We start from the raw sequence: 18,945 nt of genomic DNA, 5'->3' as shown, positions 1-18,945 counted from the left end.
GGGTCAGTTAAAATTTACAGAAAAATTGGTGCTGAATTTTCAAGCAAGCTTTCTGAAAATGTGTATGGTTTAAAACCGTGCTGCTTAATATTTTGGGGGGATTGTTTGATTAATCAAAAGTTCAAAAGAACAACTGAAAAAAAAAAAATATATATATAATAATTAAACTAGTAGCAATTACTATGTGTAGGGTATGAAATCATTTGAGCTCGTTAATGCAATCAATTTGTAGACAAGGTTACAGACTTTATTTGGTTTGCTCTGTTTACTAAAAGTCTGCATCCATTTAGTCTGGCTCATGATGACCTTATGTGACCTCTCCAGACAGGTTTATAGAGCCCAGGTGAATTCATCTGGAAAAAATGCTTATCCTGCTTATTGGGGTCAAAGTTGAACATGTGCTTGAGCAGCAGGTCCTTGGTCTTGTCTGTGGATGCTAATCTGCCGGTGTAATCTATTATCTGCCTAATGGCTCGTCCGACCCCCTGGGTCTTGGCAAGATGCGGTCAGAGAAGATTTACTGCACCATATGAAGGCAATCTGACCGGCCAGTTTGACACAGTTATGCTCGCTCTGTATACACCAGCTGCTCCAGTTATTTATATTTATTTATTTGGAAGCAGTTTGACTAATCTACTGCAGATTTAGGCTTTGCACAGCGTGTGTGAGCTAGCATGCATCACCAATTATATGGAGCCTTGCTGTTAGTGGGATGGGTTTGTATCGACTGCCGAAATTAGCTAGAGTTGTCACAATACCAAAGAGCTTGAATGTGACAGCATGAGCACCAGTGCACTTAAATGAGTCTAATTAAAGCGTTGTCAAGAGAAACAAATAATGTGTAAACTACTGGAGATGGCAACAACAACAGATACATGCAACTAGTTCAAACAAGCCAAAAACATTTTTATCTGCCATACATACTGGAGAAAAACAGAGCAAAACATTGGACAAGGGCGAAACTTTCTAACATGCATGTGTCAAGCACCAGTCGTTGTGCATGCTATCAAGTGGAGATTTGTGTTCATTACTTCACAAGTCAGATTTCACTTATCACATGAATAGGAGATAGGGATGTACAATTATCCAAATTTCTTACCGTGATAACATTTACAGATGCTACACTTAATCGTTCAAAGCAGAAATTAATCGTTCAGCCTCTTATGTTGTTCTGCGTGTTTAAGATGCGTTTTCTTTTTCCTTTCTACAGATTATCTTAAGGGTTTTTCCATCGTTTTAATTTAGTTTTAGTATAACATAACGGGTAGGGTTGACATGCATATTTTTACTTTATTTAAAGAAGCCAATCAGAGGTGTGATTGACATTTAAAGCATAATACTAATAAAAGTATAGAGTGTTTGGCTTGCAGTTTCTTCAAACAATGATATAAACATCATTCAGTTGTAATTACAATAACTGTAATTATCGCAATTAAAATTTCAAGGGAATAATCAACAATTATGCTTTTTAAAAAACTGTGTCCATTAATTAAGAATTAAGTCTTAGGAACGAATTCTTAATTTCTGGCCAAGGCAAATATGTTTTTGTTGTACGTTACATGCAGCTTTGTACATTACTCATCATATTTTTGCTAATAAAATGTATCTGTTTCATATTAACAAGATTGCCTCTGTACCATTTTATTGTGGTGTTTTTCATTAAGAATAATAATGAATGCACCATTTTCAAGCATTCATTCATTTGGTAGAGTGATCAGTAACACTGCTCTTTAGTTTATAAATCGGTGGGAAAATTTCTTCACTGTAAGCATTTGGGTTAAAACTGAAGCAGGCTCTGGCTTGCATGATTGGAGACAGCTGCTGGTGAAGGACAGCCGTGTGGGCAGATGATGAGCGATCTGAACTCAATCCAGCCGAGCACATGCCATCGCTGGTGGGTGAGAGGAAACGAGAGTGACCTCGCTGCACGTCCAAACCCAGTCGACTGATATAGATCGGCCTGCAGGGAGTCACCGGAGAAAATGGGATTGGTGTCGAACCGTCGATACGGTCACACACGCCACCAGATAATCAACTCTTCCTCATCACAGTCGATTCTTTCATGGCTTCTCTTCTGCTCTTCCTCAACATGACTCTTTGTAAACTGACGTCTCTCGTCAGTTTCCATGGTTTGAAGAGTCTATGGGCTCTGTGTGTTTGGAAGAGCAGATTAAAATTACTACGCTGACCCCTCTTCCCTCGTGAGGTCAGTCCATTCAAGCCGGACACTGGGAACCGGGTCAACCGGGACAGCTGCGCAGCAACAACCCAACACGCTCCACTCACTTTATACTGGAGGATTGGCATTATATTCCAATGCCAAAGTGCAAATGCTTTGACATACGTGTAGGGATTCAATTCACATTCATAATAAACCTCAGGAATTAGCGGTTGCTTGATCTTTTGAAAGATACGAGTGCAGAGCCATAATGAAATAATGCAGATCATCTTCTCCAGATTTTATTAGTTAATGAATCCACCAAACTCCTGATCAAAACAAAACATCCAACAAGACCGAGTCGAATCCCATCTGCACTCATTATCTGGGAGAGGATATGGCAAGCCAGAAATGTGTTACCCACTTCATGCCAAATTGATATGATATGATATGATATGAAATTAAACAATTTTATTTTTGTGCTGATCCTTTAACTGGTTTATGCCGGTCATGTATAAATATGTCACTTAAACCAATCGGTCAATGAGTGATACATTGAATCATTCATCAAACGATTCATTCAAAAGGGCTGATTCATATAGATATGAAGCAAGTGGTTGACTTGTGAATGGAATGGATTATTGTATTGAACTGACTAAAGTGATTAATTAAAAAAATTAATACAGGAACAGAGCTTGCCAGAGTTTCTCTGAGATTCACAAATGTTCCGATCCGGCTTTGTTTGTAACGTTTTTGGTTGGTGAAACAGAAGAAAAAAAAACGTCATGTTTTTTTTTTAGAAGTGTTGTACAAGTTACCATGCATTACATTCACAATATATACTGATTAGGGATGTCAACGATTAATCGAGGATCGATGGAATCGATTTAAAGCTATTGATGGTTGATTAAGCCATTTCATTTTGGGCTGCGTGCTGCTCGAGCACAAAACGTGTGCGAGTGGCAAACTAGCAAACCAGAACAAAGCATAAATGCAGCTTTAAGCTCAAATGGCATCCAAAAGCATGGTCACGATGTTAAATTTTCCAGCTAATGAATTGTCCTTTTAATACACAAAGCTTTTATACCACACTGGTCACAATCAGAGCTTATCATTTTTAAATAAACAATTGCTGGATTCAAAACAGCAATTAAAAGGCGCTGTGACCGATACGTTTCTGGTGCATTCAATTAGGTCATTAAAAGGCGAAGCCACAACTAATAGCACTTTTGCTGAATATATCTTACTACAAAACGTATTAATATTATTATTTTTTTTTTTATGTGTCAGCTCTTTGATCGCACTGGCATCTTGCGCACACATATCCCACATATCCTAATATATTCACAATTCAAATTTACTCAGTCGGATCATTATCAAAATAAAATAGAGTCAAGCAAACATATGAAAGGTTACACTGGTCAGTTTGAATTAGGGATGCCCTGATATTCATATCTCACCATTTTTCTCAGATCGGGTATAAGTCAGAGAGGGCAGATCCAAACCCAACATTTTTTCCCCTTCCGATTGTGCAAATCATTCTGTGTTGCTTCTGAAGCCAACTGATAGCTTAATGTGAGCTGCATATGAATATTTAAGGCCTTACATTAGAGTTCACACAACTCTTTTCTCCGCTGTGGAATTCAGTCATTTGTTCAGCCTTTAAACTCTGGTCACGTTTGGTTACAACTCGGTAAAGCTCTCTCCAAGATCATTCTGTGTTCACATTATTATACTTGATTTGTAAATACATGCATATGATTCTGCAAAAAGAGCTTTATCTTCTTGCCGGAGTTCAATGCGGTTCTGTTACTTGAACAAAACACAGGTGTAAAAAGAGACAATACATTTTTTTTAACGTGCACAGTAACTGAAATATTTCAATGGGGGGGAAAAAACTTCACTGGTATCGGATTGAGATCAGTTTCAGCCAAAACTGAAGCCTATGTATCAGAAACCGTATCAGAGGTGGATCCGAGCATCCCTAGTTTAAACAGACGTAGATTCATTCAGGAAGAGATCACCTCAGATCACATTTTGTCTATAATGTACCTCACTCAATATTAATGTTGTTTGAACTGTTGTAGAAGTTCAAATCACATTCATGGTCACACTTGTGCTGATATTCAGGAAAATGCTTGTGTGATATTACATAACTATATCATCTTATAAGAAACAAAAACTCATACATGGATATTTGTTTTCATAACTTTAATTACCAGTGTGACTATAATCTAATAGGCTTCATCAGGCAGTGAATGCTTTTGGAAGTGTTTTTATTATTACAAAGCAAGTTATGTACTTGATAATGTCAGCTCGTATATTGTTAAAACAACATGATATCAGACCCCTAATATTGAGTGCATTAAGAGGGGTGAAGGACCCCAGCAGTTGTACAGTAAAGATGGTGAGCACCAGAAGGGCCCGGAAATGCTTTGCCCATAGCCCAAAGTTCAATGTCAATGTCAGCATTTGGCTGCAAGGGAAACCCAATATGCCAGTGCACATGCATGCATTATCACAATAACTCTGTGTGTGTGTGTGTGTGTGTGTGGATGCTGATCATTGCTGGAATAGCGAGTGCTTACTGGGGCATGCTCAGTTTCTCTTTGTGGGGTTTATAGGTGGATTAGTGCTCTTTAGTTTTAACTAGCTCTGTGTACTAAGGTTCATTTACCTCTGCTGATCCTGGGGTCTCCATGTACTTCCTTACTTGGATACGGTGGGATTTTACCCTGATAGATTTGAGCCTGGATGTTGATTACAGATTAAGGAACGGCCCAATGTATACCCACAAGCCTGAAAACCACTAATGCATTGACTGAATGAGATCTAGATAGTAGGGCTGCACAATTAAATCTAATTTCTAATCGCGATTACAGTCATTGATGCCACAATTACGTAATCGTTCAAAGTCCACTTATGTGATGCATTTTTTATGTTATCTTAATGGTTTTTCCATTGTTTTAATTTTAGTATAACATTATAGTACCATTCATATTTTTACTTTAATTTAATTTAAAGAATCCGGCCCGTAATGTGAGGACGTTTCACTTTGCTTCTCACAGATCACTCACTGGCATCTCTATCCTTGTGCAAATAAACCATTTTAACCCTACAGTTAGGGATAATTCAGTGGTTTGTGTGATACTCACTACTCCAGAACGAGCACCATCTCGCTGGCCGTCTCGTAGACCTGGTGGAGATTGACCACTCGTGGACAGACCGCTGCCAGCTCCAGCACAGCGATCTCGTGAAGGATCTCCGTCCTGCAGTCCTGGCCCTTCCTCCTCTTCCTCATGTACTTCGCTGCATAGGTTTTCCCTGAGCTCTTCTCCACACACTTCCTCACCACAGCAAACTTTCCTCTGATGGGGAGACAAAACCAGAGGAAGAACGCTTGTTAGGGTGAGAATATCTCAGACATCACACAAGATTGTGTAGGATAAGGATGAATCACACAGCATTCAGTGCATATTGAATAAGTCTGCATGTTCTGTGCGTCTCTGAGTTGGAGTATCAGTATCAGCAAACTATGTCACTCTTTCACACAAACACACGTGATGCTCGCTGTGAGTCTGCATCTCAATATCCGAGGACATGAGCTGCTCTGAGAGTCACATCAGCAGCTTTACAGCATCTACTACCGTCAAACACACCCTGAAACTCACAGATCTTCACTACAAACAGTGTTTACATGAATATTCGTCAAGATTTGGCAAACACTAGCGACAAGACAGAAATAGTGTCCTATTATAGGGTCCAGAAATAACCTAACCCTAACCCCAATACAGAATCCAACAAACAAATAAATGAATAAAACTGAAATCAGAATTTAAGGAAATATAATGGATTTCATGGGGCCTTAAATTGAAAGGCAGCTCCTGTACTCTCTGCAGTTTCATTGTAAACAAAGTTATGTTTACATTCATTCTCAAGATTTAATAAACATATGGAAAGCATTTCCTTCCCCATTAATGCAAAAAAATCTGATTCATTTGACTCCGAACCAGCTGATTAGAAAGAGGCTAGAACTAGTGACGCTTAGTGGCAAGAAAATGAGAAACAGCACAAAGTGCAATATTCAGATGCTTTTACTGCACCAACCTGCTTCAGATATACTGTAGAAGCAGGACTCACATGTCACACACACACACACACACCTCTGTTCAGGGGCCCTTCTCATCTGACAGAGAAAGGCCGGAGCCGGAGGCTTTGAGGGACGTGAAAGGGTGCAGCGGCGGGGGGCTGTGTGTCTAAAGATGGCACACTTGTTATCACCGCGGCTGAACGTGCTTTTGTCCCGCTGGCATATTTGCAGGATGAAATCATCACCATGCCCAAACTGACCCTCTGTGTCCCACTTTCAGCGCTGAACTAAAAGAAGCAGGGGAACACGATGAGACAGAACTCCTCTAGCCGCCGGCACACGTCCCCTGAAGAGATTCTGGAGAGAAGCGGTGTATAGAAACAAACACATTGTCTACAGCTCTGGGAGTGATGATGTACTGCACAGATTCAGGAAGAACCGTGTCTCTTCTGCAGCAGACCTGGAGGACTTCTGTGTTATAGATAAACATTACCCCTTTCTCAAACCCACGATTCTGCTTCAGCCAGACAAAACATTCAACCGAGTTAAAGACAGAGACATTATTTTTTAATAATCATGTTTTTGTCACCATTTCTATTGATTAAGCATTATACACACACCAGTTTTGGGTAAGTTACTTTCAAAAAGTGATTAATTACAATTAATAAATTACATCAATATTGTATTTAAATTACTTTACTAATTACTCAGTGATCTGAATAAGTAACTTATTCAGATCACTAATTAGCTACATCTTAAAATCCCTATAAACCTTAATAGAAATTAAACTCTTTATTCTCTCAATTTTAGTCAAACATAAAATAGTTTAGCCTTTTAGCTTTAAAACAACTGTAATACTTTAACATTTTTCAAAAAAAAAGTAGTTTTCTTTGGTTAACAAACAGAAATACTCTGAATAACAACATATTTGAGAATAACTAAAACCCTTAAGAAAAGGTGAACAACATAGTTTGGCGAGAAAAGGCCAACTAGTAAAATCCATACAGGTTTATGTAAAAATAACACTTCAACTAATATACTGTATGAAATAATAAATGACATAAATGGCCATTTCCTTCATAAGATCAGCAGAATCGTGTGGGAGTTGTTATAAGGCAGCAGATTTAGCAGCTGATGCTGTGAGCACTGAACGATCTAAGGCCTAAAAAAAAAAAAGTTTGGTTCCGGTTGGTTGTCAGTTGAGGTCATTGGTCGGTAGGGATTTTTTTTTTTTTTAATTTATTTATTTTTTTCTCCAGTGGCAGTTTTACACACACACGCGCTGATTTTAAATGTGTGTACCGGTACTTTTACGACAGTGATTCTGTATTCCCGTTTAAAGTCTGTTGTTGCCATAGACACGCAAAACGCACACACACACAAAGCCTTAGCGGGAGTTTGACAGGCGATCTCATAGTAGATTAACATGGAGGATTTGAACTTGAAAAACGGAGTGTACAGACATCTTTTTGTAGTCAAACAACATTCTTTGTTATGTTCATTTATGTGGTTTATTTGATTTTGATGCTATAAATTAACTAGAAGCAAGAGACGATCAGTTAGTTTTAACTGATGATCTAACTTACAGCGATCTGTTCGACACATTCAAGAGCCACAAAACGGTATTTATTGTTTACATTTCTTTAAAAAATGACCACATTTGAAAGATGAAATAACCAAATGAGACTTTGTTTCATATTAAAAGTAAGCTGGTAATGTTAATGTCCTGTCTGTCAGCATGTTGTCAGTGCCCTCTCTGTTCCACGATATATTGTTGACTCCCCCCTCCCCCCGTGTTTCTCTTAATGTTACGATTTCCAAACCTTAAGTTATAGCTCACTTTAGGAATTGACAGTTAAAGGGTTTTGATGCAATACCTAATGGTTTTTAACGGATTACTTAAGTGTAAAACAGCATTTAAAGGAAACTGTAATTTAATTAACGATGTGTGAAAGACCGTTCTTCCCCAGTCTCATAAAATAAATTTGGGTCGCACATAAATTGACAGGGTCGGTCGGAAACCGGAACCAAACAAATTTTTTTTTTAGGCCTAATCACACCGGTGTGATCGTATCAAATATAAAAAATATTAATTGCCTATTTTTGTCTTTTGGAAGCTGTATTTAAAATCCACTTGGCTCAGAAATCTGAACTTTGAATGGAAACGACGCCTCTGAAGCTATTGATTATCTCTATATAACGTTAGCTATAATTTATTCACTGTTTGAATAACCGTGGAAAGGAAACATTATAGGGTCTAATTATACATTTCTAATGTTTTTATTAAATTGTTAACATGTTCAATACAAATGCATATTTTATTATACTACGGGCCGTTGAATGCTTGAATCTGATTGGCTGATGAACGTTGTGAGGTGTGCCATTATTGTCAGGGAAACGCATGGTGAACGTAGTTCCAGACAGCTCTCCTGACCGCATTGCAGTTCATATCACTTCACACAGTTGATGCTGCACGCCGTGGTCGCGTCACCACCTCAGGTGTGCATTATTTTTCTAATAATTCAACGGCCCGTCGTCAAATATTCCTTACTTATTCTAGATGCCACCCATGCCTAAAAAGACAGTTTTATGATGTTTAATACATTTGGCTGATTTTAGCGTTAACGAATACATAATCAGAGACTATTTATTTTTTATTTGAATGTGTTCATTTAAAACTAGACAAGCTTTCTATAGACATTTCTCATGTCTGTCAAATTTGTTGAGTTTGTGACGTGTAGAAAGTTGCTCATAGAGACCTAGATGGCAGAAAGTGCACCCTTTTTGTTTTGTTTATTTTACAAAAGCACAATGTTTTGTTATTGTCAATGTACACATAAGTAGGCCCTTTTTAGATTTAATTGATTTTAGTCTATTTTAAGGTTTCTCTGTGAATCAGGAAAATACTGAAAGTGAAAGCGCTGGTGCACAGATAACTGCATATTAAATATTTGAATATTCAACTACGTGCACACCCCTACTAAAGAGTGACTAGACAAATCCTAAAACAGATCCAAGAGTGATTTAAATACAGAAGGTGAGGTCTCAAATGTACTGCAAGATCGGCAGAACAACTAAAGAATAAACCAAAGTGAAAGCAAGGTGTATCTTGTAAAACATCGGTGTTGGTCATTTCGATGGATGCATGCTCTGCAGGTAAACACATATCCATGCAGAAAAAATGGAAACGGATGGAAAACAACTTTCCGCATTTCTTGTGAAAACTTGAGTCACATTCAGCCCCAAGCATTGCATCTGATGAATTCAAAGGACAGATCAAGAAAACTACCCTTTTCTTTTAATTGGCTTGTATGAACACTCAAATGGCTGAGCTGATCAAACTCATGTGAGAGTCACGGGTTCAGAAAAGGAAACCATCCCCATTCTGTCCAGATCTTCTCAGATTTACTACACACAGCTGGGACTGCCTTCCTTCATTACTCAAAAAATGTGTAGATTAACGGGGAAGTGAAAAAAAAACATCCTTCTTCTGAGCTGGCTCAATCAAATCTGGCTGTAAAACTAAGCAGCTCTGTAATCAGTGTCTTCACGACAGGAAGATTTTCATTTGGTCAAATGATACGCAAACAAACCATCTAACATGTGTCCCATGGAACAATCAATTCCCTGATGTGAATGTGCAGGAAAGGATCAGTGACTGATTCAACATCAATTACAGAATCTCATTAAAGGGAAAGAAGAATCTTTCAGTTGTTTTCTGTGGCCAGCCTAAGGCACACCTGTGCAATAATCGTGCTGTCTAATCATCTTGATATGCCACACCTGTGAGGTTAGTGAGAAGTGCTCACTAACACAGATTTAGACAGATTTGTGAACAGTATTTGAGAGAAATAGGACTTTTGTGTACATAGAAAAGGTCTTAGATCTTTGAGTTCAGCTCATGAAAAATGGGGGCAAAAACAAATGTTGCGTTTATAATTTTGTTCAGTGTAGTATCAACCTTCATTTGTTCCTGAGTGTCACATGACCAATGAGATTTAATGTTACTGACATATCACCAAATTTTAATATCCAATATCAGTCAACAATATGGTATATTGTGCATCCCTAGATTCATTTAGCTGCATAACTACTATGACTAGAAATGAGACAAATAAAAATATGAGCTTGCTGCTACAGTACTGTAAGTCAGTGTTTCTCAACCGGGGGTACGCGGACCCCAAGTGGTCCGTGGCATAATTGCAGGGGGTCCGTAAAACCATTTAAAAATATATATATTTTAAATATCCTAAATTTATTTTTTAGCTTTATTGTTTAGTATTACTAAAACCAGAATTAAGGTTGAAATTACAAATTATTTTAAATGACCTAATTTATTTTTGCCGCGATTTGCCGCCATTTTACTCAATCCAGTATGTTTACAGCGCGTTGATTTCAGTCAGAGAACTGTCACATAGGGGAGAGCAGCAATCATGGACAGGTGGCTTAAAAAAAATGATGGGCCATCTACCAGCGGGTCTGACACAAGACAGGAAAATTCCAGCCCACCAGAAAAGCGAATTAAAAAGGACAGACCAAAAGAACGTCAATATCAAGACAGTTACAAAATGTTTGGGTTTACCATGACAACGACTGAGCCTCCACAGCCATTATGTTTTCTGTGTGGTGAGGTCCTGTCTAACCACGCAATGAAACCATCCCATTTACAGCGACATCTGACAACGAGACATGCTTCATATGTAGGTAAATCTGCAGACTTTTTTTACAGAAAACTTTCCGAATTTCGGAAAAGTCAAGACACACTAAAAGAGGCAACACAGATGAACAGTTCTTCCCTGCTTGCTTCATATGAGGTATCTTTGCTTGTAGCCAAATCGAAAAAACCATACTCAGTTGCTGAGGAATTAATTGTGCCAGCAGCTGCCATCCTAGCAGAAACAATGTTGGACAAGAAGGCAGCAGATGCAATTAAAACGGTGCCTTTATCCAACGACACTGTATGCCGTCGGATTGATGATATGTCTGCTGATATCCTTGCGCAAGTGGTGGAAAAATTAAAGCGGTCTGACTATTTTGCTTTGCAATTAGATGAGTCAACTGACGTTAGTGGCAAATCACAACTGGTAGCGTTTGTTCGCTTCAAGGACACAGATAATATCACCGAACATATTCTTTTCTGCAAGCCAATGCTGGCCAGAACTACCGGCGAGGATGTTTTTAATGTTGTGGACTCTTTTTTTCACGGAGCACTCGTTGAACTGGCAGCGCTGCTCACATATCTGCACGGACGGTGCAGCGTCAATGACGGGGCGCACCCGTGGATTCCTCGCACGCGCAAAACAGGTAAACCCTGGCATTAAGACAGTTCACTGCATAATTCACAGGGAAGCTTTAGCTTCAAAACGTATGTGCCCCAAATTACACGAAGTCCTTAATGATGCTGTTAAAATCATCAACTTCATTAAATCCCGACCTGTAAATGCCAGATTGTTTGAAAAACTATGTGATGGAGCAAATTCTGAACACCAGCAATTATTGCTTCACACTGATATACGCTGGCTCTCAAGGGGAAAAACACTCCAGAGACTGTTTGAGTTACGGGATCAAGTCAGTGACTTTCTTACTGAGCACTTGCATTCACTTGCACCACTGCTGAAGAACAACAGCTGGCTGGCATATTTAGCTTACCTGGCAGATGTTTTCAGCAGGCTGAATGACTTGAACTTGGAATTGCAAGGAAAAGACACAACTGTCCTACACCTGTATGATCGAGTTTCAGGGTTCATGAAGAAAATTGAGCTCTGGTGTCAGAAATGCCAGAATGGGGATGTCAGTAGTTTCCCTCAGCTGGACATGTGCCTTGTTAATGCTAGAGCTGAAAAAGTGAGCATTCTGCAGACAGTACAGGCACACTTGGACAAAATTTCCTCTGAATTCAGATCATATTTTCCTGACATTGAGGTTCATAATTCTGCACTTGACTGGATAAGGAACCCTTTTGTGTCTACCTGCACCCAGACCGCTCCTGTTACCCTCCAGGAAAGACTTATTGATTTGTCCTCAGATAGGGGTTTGAAAATAATGTTTTCAGAAACATCACTGACACAGTTTTGGTGCAATGTTGAAAAGGAGTACCCTGATGTTGGGAAACATGCTCTGTATGAACTGCTGCCTTTTGGATCAACCTATCTGTGTGAGGTCACATTTTCAGCCATGGCACACATAAAAACAAAACAGAGAAACAGACTCAGCTTGGAGAGGAACCTTGCTGCTGTTGCTACACTTCACCCCAGGATGCAAAAGCTTATTTGTGATAAACAGGTGCAAATTTCACATTAAACAAAAGATTCAAGCAAAATAACATTCAGATGGATGTGTTAAAAAGTTAAAGCCAAATTAGATAGATGGCAGTGTTGAAACTGTTCCATGTGTTGAAAGAGAATGTTGTTCCAAAGAATTGGTTGTAGATGAAGCATGTGTTGTGTAATTTTAATGCAGTAAAATTAAATTTTAGTATTAAAAAGTGTAAATTTTACAAAAGAAAGTAACATTCAAATGGACGTTGTTAAAATATTAATCTCAAATTGGACATTAATGGACATGTAATGTTTTACAGAATGCAGTAGAATATTGTTCTGAAATTGACAATGTTGTTGTGATTGATTGTGTAATGTGTTGTGCCATTTCAATGCAATCAAATTAAATGGCCAGATGCAATTCAAGTTGCCAGTCATTAAAAAAAATTTAATTACTTAACTTGCATTCACTGATATTGCATTCATAGCGTTTAACTGTGAAAATCATTGTGGTTGGAAAGAAAACAGTGGATGGCAGATGAGAACTGGGGTAGGGGGTCCATGAGGCTGGTTTCAGATATTATGGGGGTCCAATACTCCAAAGAGGTTGAGAAACACTGCTGTAAGTGATCGAACAAAGCTTATGAGTACACATGACAGCAAGAGGTTGCTGGTGATTGAGTCACATGACTCAGAAGCCAGCGTTCATGAAATCCCAGCGGTCTCATAATCCCTCGGATTGAGACTGATTCAGAAACACTATAGCACCTTCCGCTCCTTTGAAAACCCAATAGCCTTTCACTGCCCTTGACTGCGCGGCTTTGGCATACCTTTGGCTCAGTGGTTCATGTAGGTTGTCTACAAACCGGAAGGTTGGTGGTTCAATCCCTGGCTCCACCTGACCAAGTGTCGAGGTGTCCTTGAGCAAGACACCTAACCCCAGCTGCTCCTGATGAGCTGGATGGCGCCTTGAATGGCTGACACCGCAGTCGGTGTGTGAATGGGTGTGTGAATGGGTGAATGTGAGGCAAATTGTAAAAGCGCTTTGGATGGCCATGTGGTCTGTTGAAAGCGCTATATAAATGCAGTCCATTTACCATTTACCTTCATTTCCACAGTGTGGTGTTAATCTGGTCCTGCTGCTCAAGATACGAATGCCATGAGGGAATGTGATACAGAAACTCTAATCTCCTCACATTACACCTGCCACAGAGGACTCCGCTCGACCAGCCAAAGCATGGACGTCACATGAGTCTGTAACTGGGCAATAAATCAGTAACCATAATTATCACAATATATGTTTCCCTTGATAGGATGGTGCATATACCAGCATTGGGGAAAGTTACTTAATTAGTTACTAACTTAATTATATAAAATAAGTAATTACAATATTGTATTACTCCTTAAAGTAGCTAAGGCTGGCCACACACTTGATTTTACGGCTGATTTGTGCCCCGAACGATAATTTAGGAAAAAAATTGTTTGTTAAGTTTTTTTTTTGAGGGGGGGGGGGGGGGGGGGGTAAATGACCTGAATCACACTGTTAATGCAGGCAGCAGAACTGAATGCAATTGTTAAATAACCATTTAAAAAGTGACAATGTATCATTACTGCTTAACTAAAAATATGAAAGTTGAAAACTCAACTATTAAAGCATGACATAAGATCGCAAAAATTTGTGGATTTGAGTTTAATGTAATAATTAAGTGTAATCTAAAAAAAAAAAAAAGGATCAGCCATTTATATTCATGTGATTCAGAGATGAAGACCATAATGTTGTCCACACGAGGGAGCCACAGGATATCAAATCCTTCAAGAGCTCAGTTTAAAGACTGAAACGGTTCAATAAATTTACTTGTAAGAAAAAAAAATTCCATAAATTCATTATACTTTCATAAAGTTTAATAAAGCCCAATATAATAACTATGCAAAAGCTGCAATCATGACTGAATGCATGTCCAAATGAAGAAAGGACACTATATTATTGGGCCATTTCACCCAGTCCTATCTGTAACTAATCACTATAACAGTTTGCAATATGAGCAGATGATTTACAAATGAAATTTTACAGACGATTCATGATGTGGTGCAGACGTTTTGTCAAAAATGACTTCTATTTTTGTATGGAATTCAAAGCGCCGTGTGGTTAACCCAAGACGAGGGCCTTCGACTGAGTTCTGAAGCTGCTGGAAGCACAGACTGTGATTTGGAGACTCTTTCTGTCATGTCAGCACATTTCCAGAGCCTCTGGACTCAGACAACACCCGAGCGCTATGTGCTATTCATGTGTGGCTCTAGGGTTGACGGCAGGGTCACACATTATGTGAAGTAGTGGCCATATCAAGACCAGATGGTCTGTGTGTTCGATTACGAGGTTTATATGGTCAAAGTTAGAAAGTTATTCAGAAATTCTGAGACTGAACATATAAGTTGCAGTTTGTCCAAATAAGAGGGTTTTAAACGCATTTTTGCTTGTCGAATTAAAACCAGACTCTGAATAAAGAATATACCGTATTTTTCGGACTATAAGTCACACCTGTCCAAAAATACGTCATGATGAGGGAAAAAACATATTTAAGTCACACTGGACTATAAGTCGCATTTATTTAGAACCAAGAACAAAGAGAAACCATTACCGTCTACAGCCGCGAGAGGGCACTCTATGTCTTCAGTGTAGACTACAGGAGCAAACTATGAAAAAAAGTGCGACTTATAGTCCGGAAAATACGGTAGATGATGCCGTTTTTTTTTTTTTTTTTTTTTAAATATGGAGTCTAGTTCTGACTGCACTAGATTTCAGTCGTATACTCGACCACTGTCAAGTAGCTATATGGCCCTTGCAGTGGTCTAAAAGCCTTCAAACACTTCTCAAAAGAGAAAACAGTGGCATTCCTGATATCGTTTCTAATAATTTAAAATTATATTCATGCCTTTCTATTAAAACAACAACAAGTTCATGTTTAGATGTTAAATCTTCTTGTATAACTTCATATGTCATGGATTTAAAATCTTGTATAACTTCTTATTTCATAAATATCACAATGTCTTTTTTTCCTTTCAGCCCTAGTCTCTGCATCATCTTTCATTTCCAAATTGATATCTCTGCACTCGATCGCATCCCTAGTGGTTTCTGTCACTCATGCTGACTCGATCTGGCAACTCTCTTTGAAAAATGAATGATTGCTGGTGGCTTGGTTTCTTCAAATCCCTGTCAGTGTTTATACATCGCTGCAGGCCACTTCTCATCAGGAGTGACAGTTTTAGAAAAGCAAAGTAAGTCTGGGATGAACGAGAACATCGTAGCTGTCTTTCGGACACCCTACAGCCCTTAAAAAAGACAGCGGTGAAAAAGGCTTAAAACTATTTTCCCCATGTACTTTCTGCCACGCTACACTTCACTTAATGTGTTATATGAGGGCAGCAGCACTTTATTTACTTTTGCTCAGAGAAAGTGCTGCATTAATCATCAACCGGCATCTAGAGAGAGCACAGGTGATCAGCCTCTGATGGGTGCTAAAGCTCAAAAGGCAGGGAATGAAAACAACATATGACTAAAAAGTCCCATCAGCACACGCACGTTCACAGAAGGGGAAAAGGCTGCTGGAGTGAAAGCTTGGCCTGTTTGTTCTGTGTCTGGGACATGGAGAAATAATGAACTCTGACATAACTCTGAATGAACTCTGGCTCCTGTTCTCATGCTCCACAGAGACTGCTGAAATATCTAGGAGAGAGCATTACCTCACCTGAAAGCCTTTACACTGTTTATTTAGACCTGACTATGTCCTTTCAGCACCTCGCTAGTTAAACGGTGGTTATTATGCACCACAGACAGAGATCTGGTTTTCATGACATGCCTTAATGCGGACAAATAAGTGACTTTACAAACATCAGAAGATATGGAAAATTACACACAATATACACGGAAAAGTTTAAAATGAACAGCATTTATTCAAAATAGAAATTGTTTCTAACAATATAAGTTATCTTTTTTTATTTTATTTTTATTTTTTATTTAACTTGTCCTTGCTGCATAAAAGTATACATATATATATATATATTATCAAAGTTCATTATCAAAGTTGGAAACAGTTCTGCTGCTTTATATTATTTCAGAACATGTGATACTTTTTTAGGATACTTTGATCAATAAAAAGTAAAAAAATTAAAAAAGGAGCTATGTTTTTACTGTAATAACAATATACGTTACTGGTCGGTAATTTGGGGTCAGTAATTTTTTTTCTTTGTTTTTTTTTTTTTTTTTTTTTTATAAAATCAATACTTTTATTCAGCAAGGATGTGTTAAATTGATAAAAAAGTAAAGAAAATATATTATTAGAATTTTCTATTTTTATTTTGAATAAATGCAGTTGTTTTTAACCTTTTATTGATCAAATATATGAGACAGCAGAACTGTTTCCAACACTCATAATAAATCAGAATATTAGAATGATTTCTAAATGATCATGTGATCGACTGATGTTACATGTGACACTGAAGGCTGGAGGAATGATGCTGAAAATTCAGCTTTGCATCACAGGAATAAATTATTGTTTTAAAGTATATTCAAATAGAAAACTATTATTTTAAGTTGTAATAATATTTCACAATATTACAGTTTTTTCTGTATTTTTGATCAAATAAATGCAGTCTTGATGAGCAGAAGAAACTTTTCAAAAACAAAAAATAGTAATGTTTCCAAACTTTTGGTCTGTACTGTATATATATATATATATATTATATATATATATATATTTTTTTTTTTATTAGACCCTGCTTTACAGGTTCACGGTTTAAATTTACAATTGTAACATACAATGTCATTACATTTTGATCTGAACAAAAAATTATATCTGCTTAATATAAAAAAACAAAACAAAAAAAAAAACAAAACAAAAGAGTGCTTACATGATTCCTAAAGAAAAGAAAACAATGAAAAGGTTCGACAAATGTATTTATTTTACTGTTTTACAATTATTACTAACATTAGTGGCGTGCCCTAAAGCTAGTATTTCCTGTCACTCTCACTGTCGTTCAGAGATGAAGACTGTCATCTAGCGGTCGGGATATAAACTCAAAATGAAACAACACATGAATCTTGTATGATTTTTTTTTATATCGATATTCTGTTTTTGAGAATCGATACAGTATCGCCAAACAAAATATTGCGATACTCACGTGTATCGATATTGTCTTACACCCCTGGTCGACCGTAGCAAACAATTGAGCTGGACAAACCAATTAATTACACCATTTCAAGCATTTTATCTGCAGTACATGTTCTGTAAAAAAAAAAAAAAAAGTTCATATTAGCGCCATATTCGCCGATATATCGACAACAGGCTCACACCGGCCGATAATATTGGCAAAACGATACATCGGTCGAGCTCTTAAACACACACATATTTATTTTTTTAAAAACATTTTTATGCAAGATTCTGTGAAAAACTACATAAAAAAATATATATAAATTTCTATACATTTCTTAGTAGTAGCACAAGCCGCACAATTTGACATATCAATAATGTCACAGTTGAATATTTTAGTGCTTAGTTCGGTCTTAAAAAGTTTGCAAAAAAAGTTACCGATGTGGCAGCGGTTGGTTAAAACGACATATTTAGACAAATTTACACAAACACTTGGCCCAGATCATCCCTGGCTTTTTCTGACACTGAAAAGGCTTCAATAACTAACTTGGCTTTCACATGACATCGCCGTCAACCTACTTTCACCCGCTCTGTTCCCATGCTGCACAGCAGATGTTGCCACTGGGTTTTTAGCCCTGTATGACTTGAATGGCATGACAATGATGTCATGGCACCCCACTCGGCTGTTAAAGCCAGAATTCTCTGGGAAAGAGAGAGAGAAAAAAAATGATTGGGAATACAAAGGGAAAAATATATAAATGACACTGCACAGATCCGTCAATCAAGCAGCGGAACTCACCCAGAAATGAAAGACTGATGAAAGATGGGTGAGAAATTCCCAGCTGATGACATGCTGTTTAAGACAACAGTGAGACTATGGTGTCATCCGCTTTTACACTGCAAACACATCCCTCCCAAATATACCAGCTTAATTAAAAAATAACAAGGGTTCACAAAGCTCCGTCCTGAAGCTGAACTGTGGAAAAAGTGGGTGATCGAACAAACATTCGGAGCAATTTTCATTTTTAAGCAAATTCTGCCTTTAAAAATCTTTTAATTTAGTGTCCTAAATATTTGCTGATAAATCCCATCTCCTGTTGTCTCTCGCATCAAAATCAGTCACATATTAGTTTAGATCTGTTTAAACGCTGCTTGATCTGTGCAGATTTCTCTCCTGATTCAGACCAGAACACTTTTTCACTGGAGGAAGTGTTATTATGGATTATAGACTCTATGTGTTTGAGTTAAAATCATCTTAATGCTGGATGTGTTTCATCTTTTGTCTTCTCCAGATGT

General features: G+C 37.9%; 1 protein-coding gene across 1 annotated transcript in view; it reads right to left on the bottom strand.

Annotated features, from left to right (window-relative positions):
• The window catches only part of stk17a (serine/threonine kinase 17a), a 31,499-nt gene that overhangs the window by 8,451 nt on the left and 4,103 nt on the right, over positions 1-18,945 (bottom strand). The window contains exon 2 of the mRNA XM_059534970.1: positions 5,314-5,526. Within this exon, the coding sequence (XP_059390953.1) occupies positions 5,314-5,526 (213 nt within the window). The remainder of the gene's footprint in view (positions 1-5,313; positions 5,527-18,945) is intronic.

This window comes from Carassius carassius, chromosome 42 (assembly GCF_963082965.1).
Source record: "Carassius carassius chromosome 42, fCarCar2.1, whole genome shotgun sequence".
NCBI lineage: Eukaryota > Metazoa > Chordata > Actinopteri > Cypriniformes > Cyprinidae > Carassius > Carassius carassius.
This window is presented reverse-complemented; position numbering and strand designations above follow the sequence as displayed.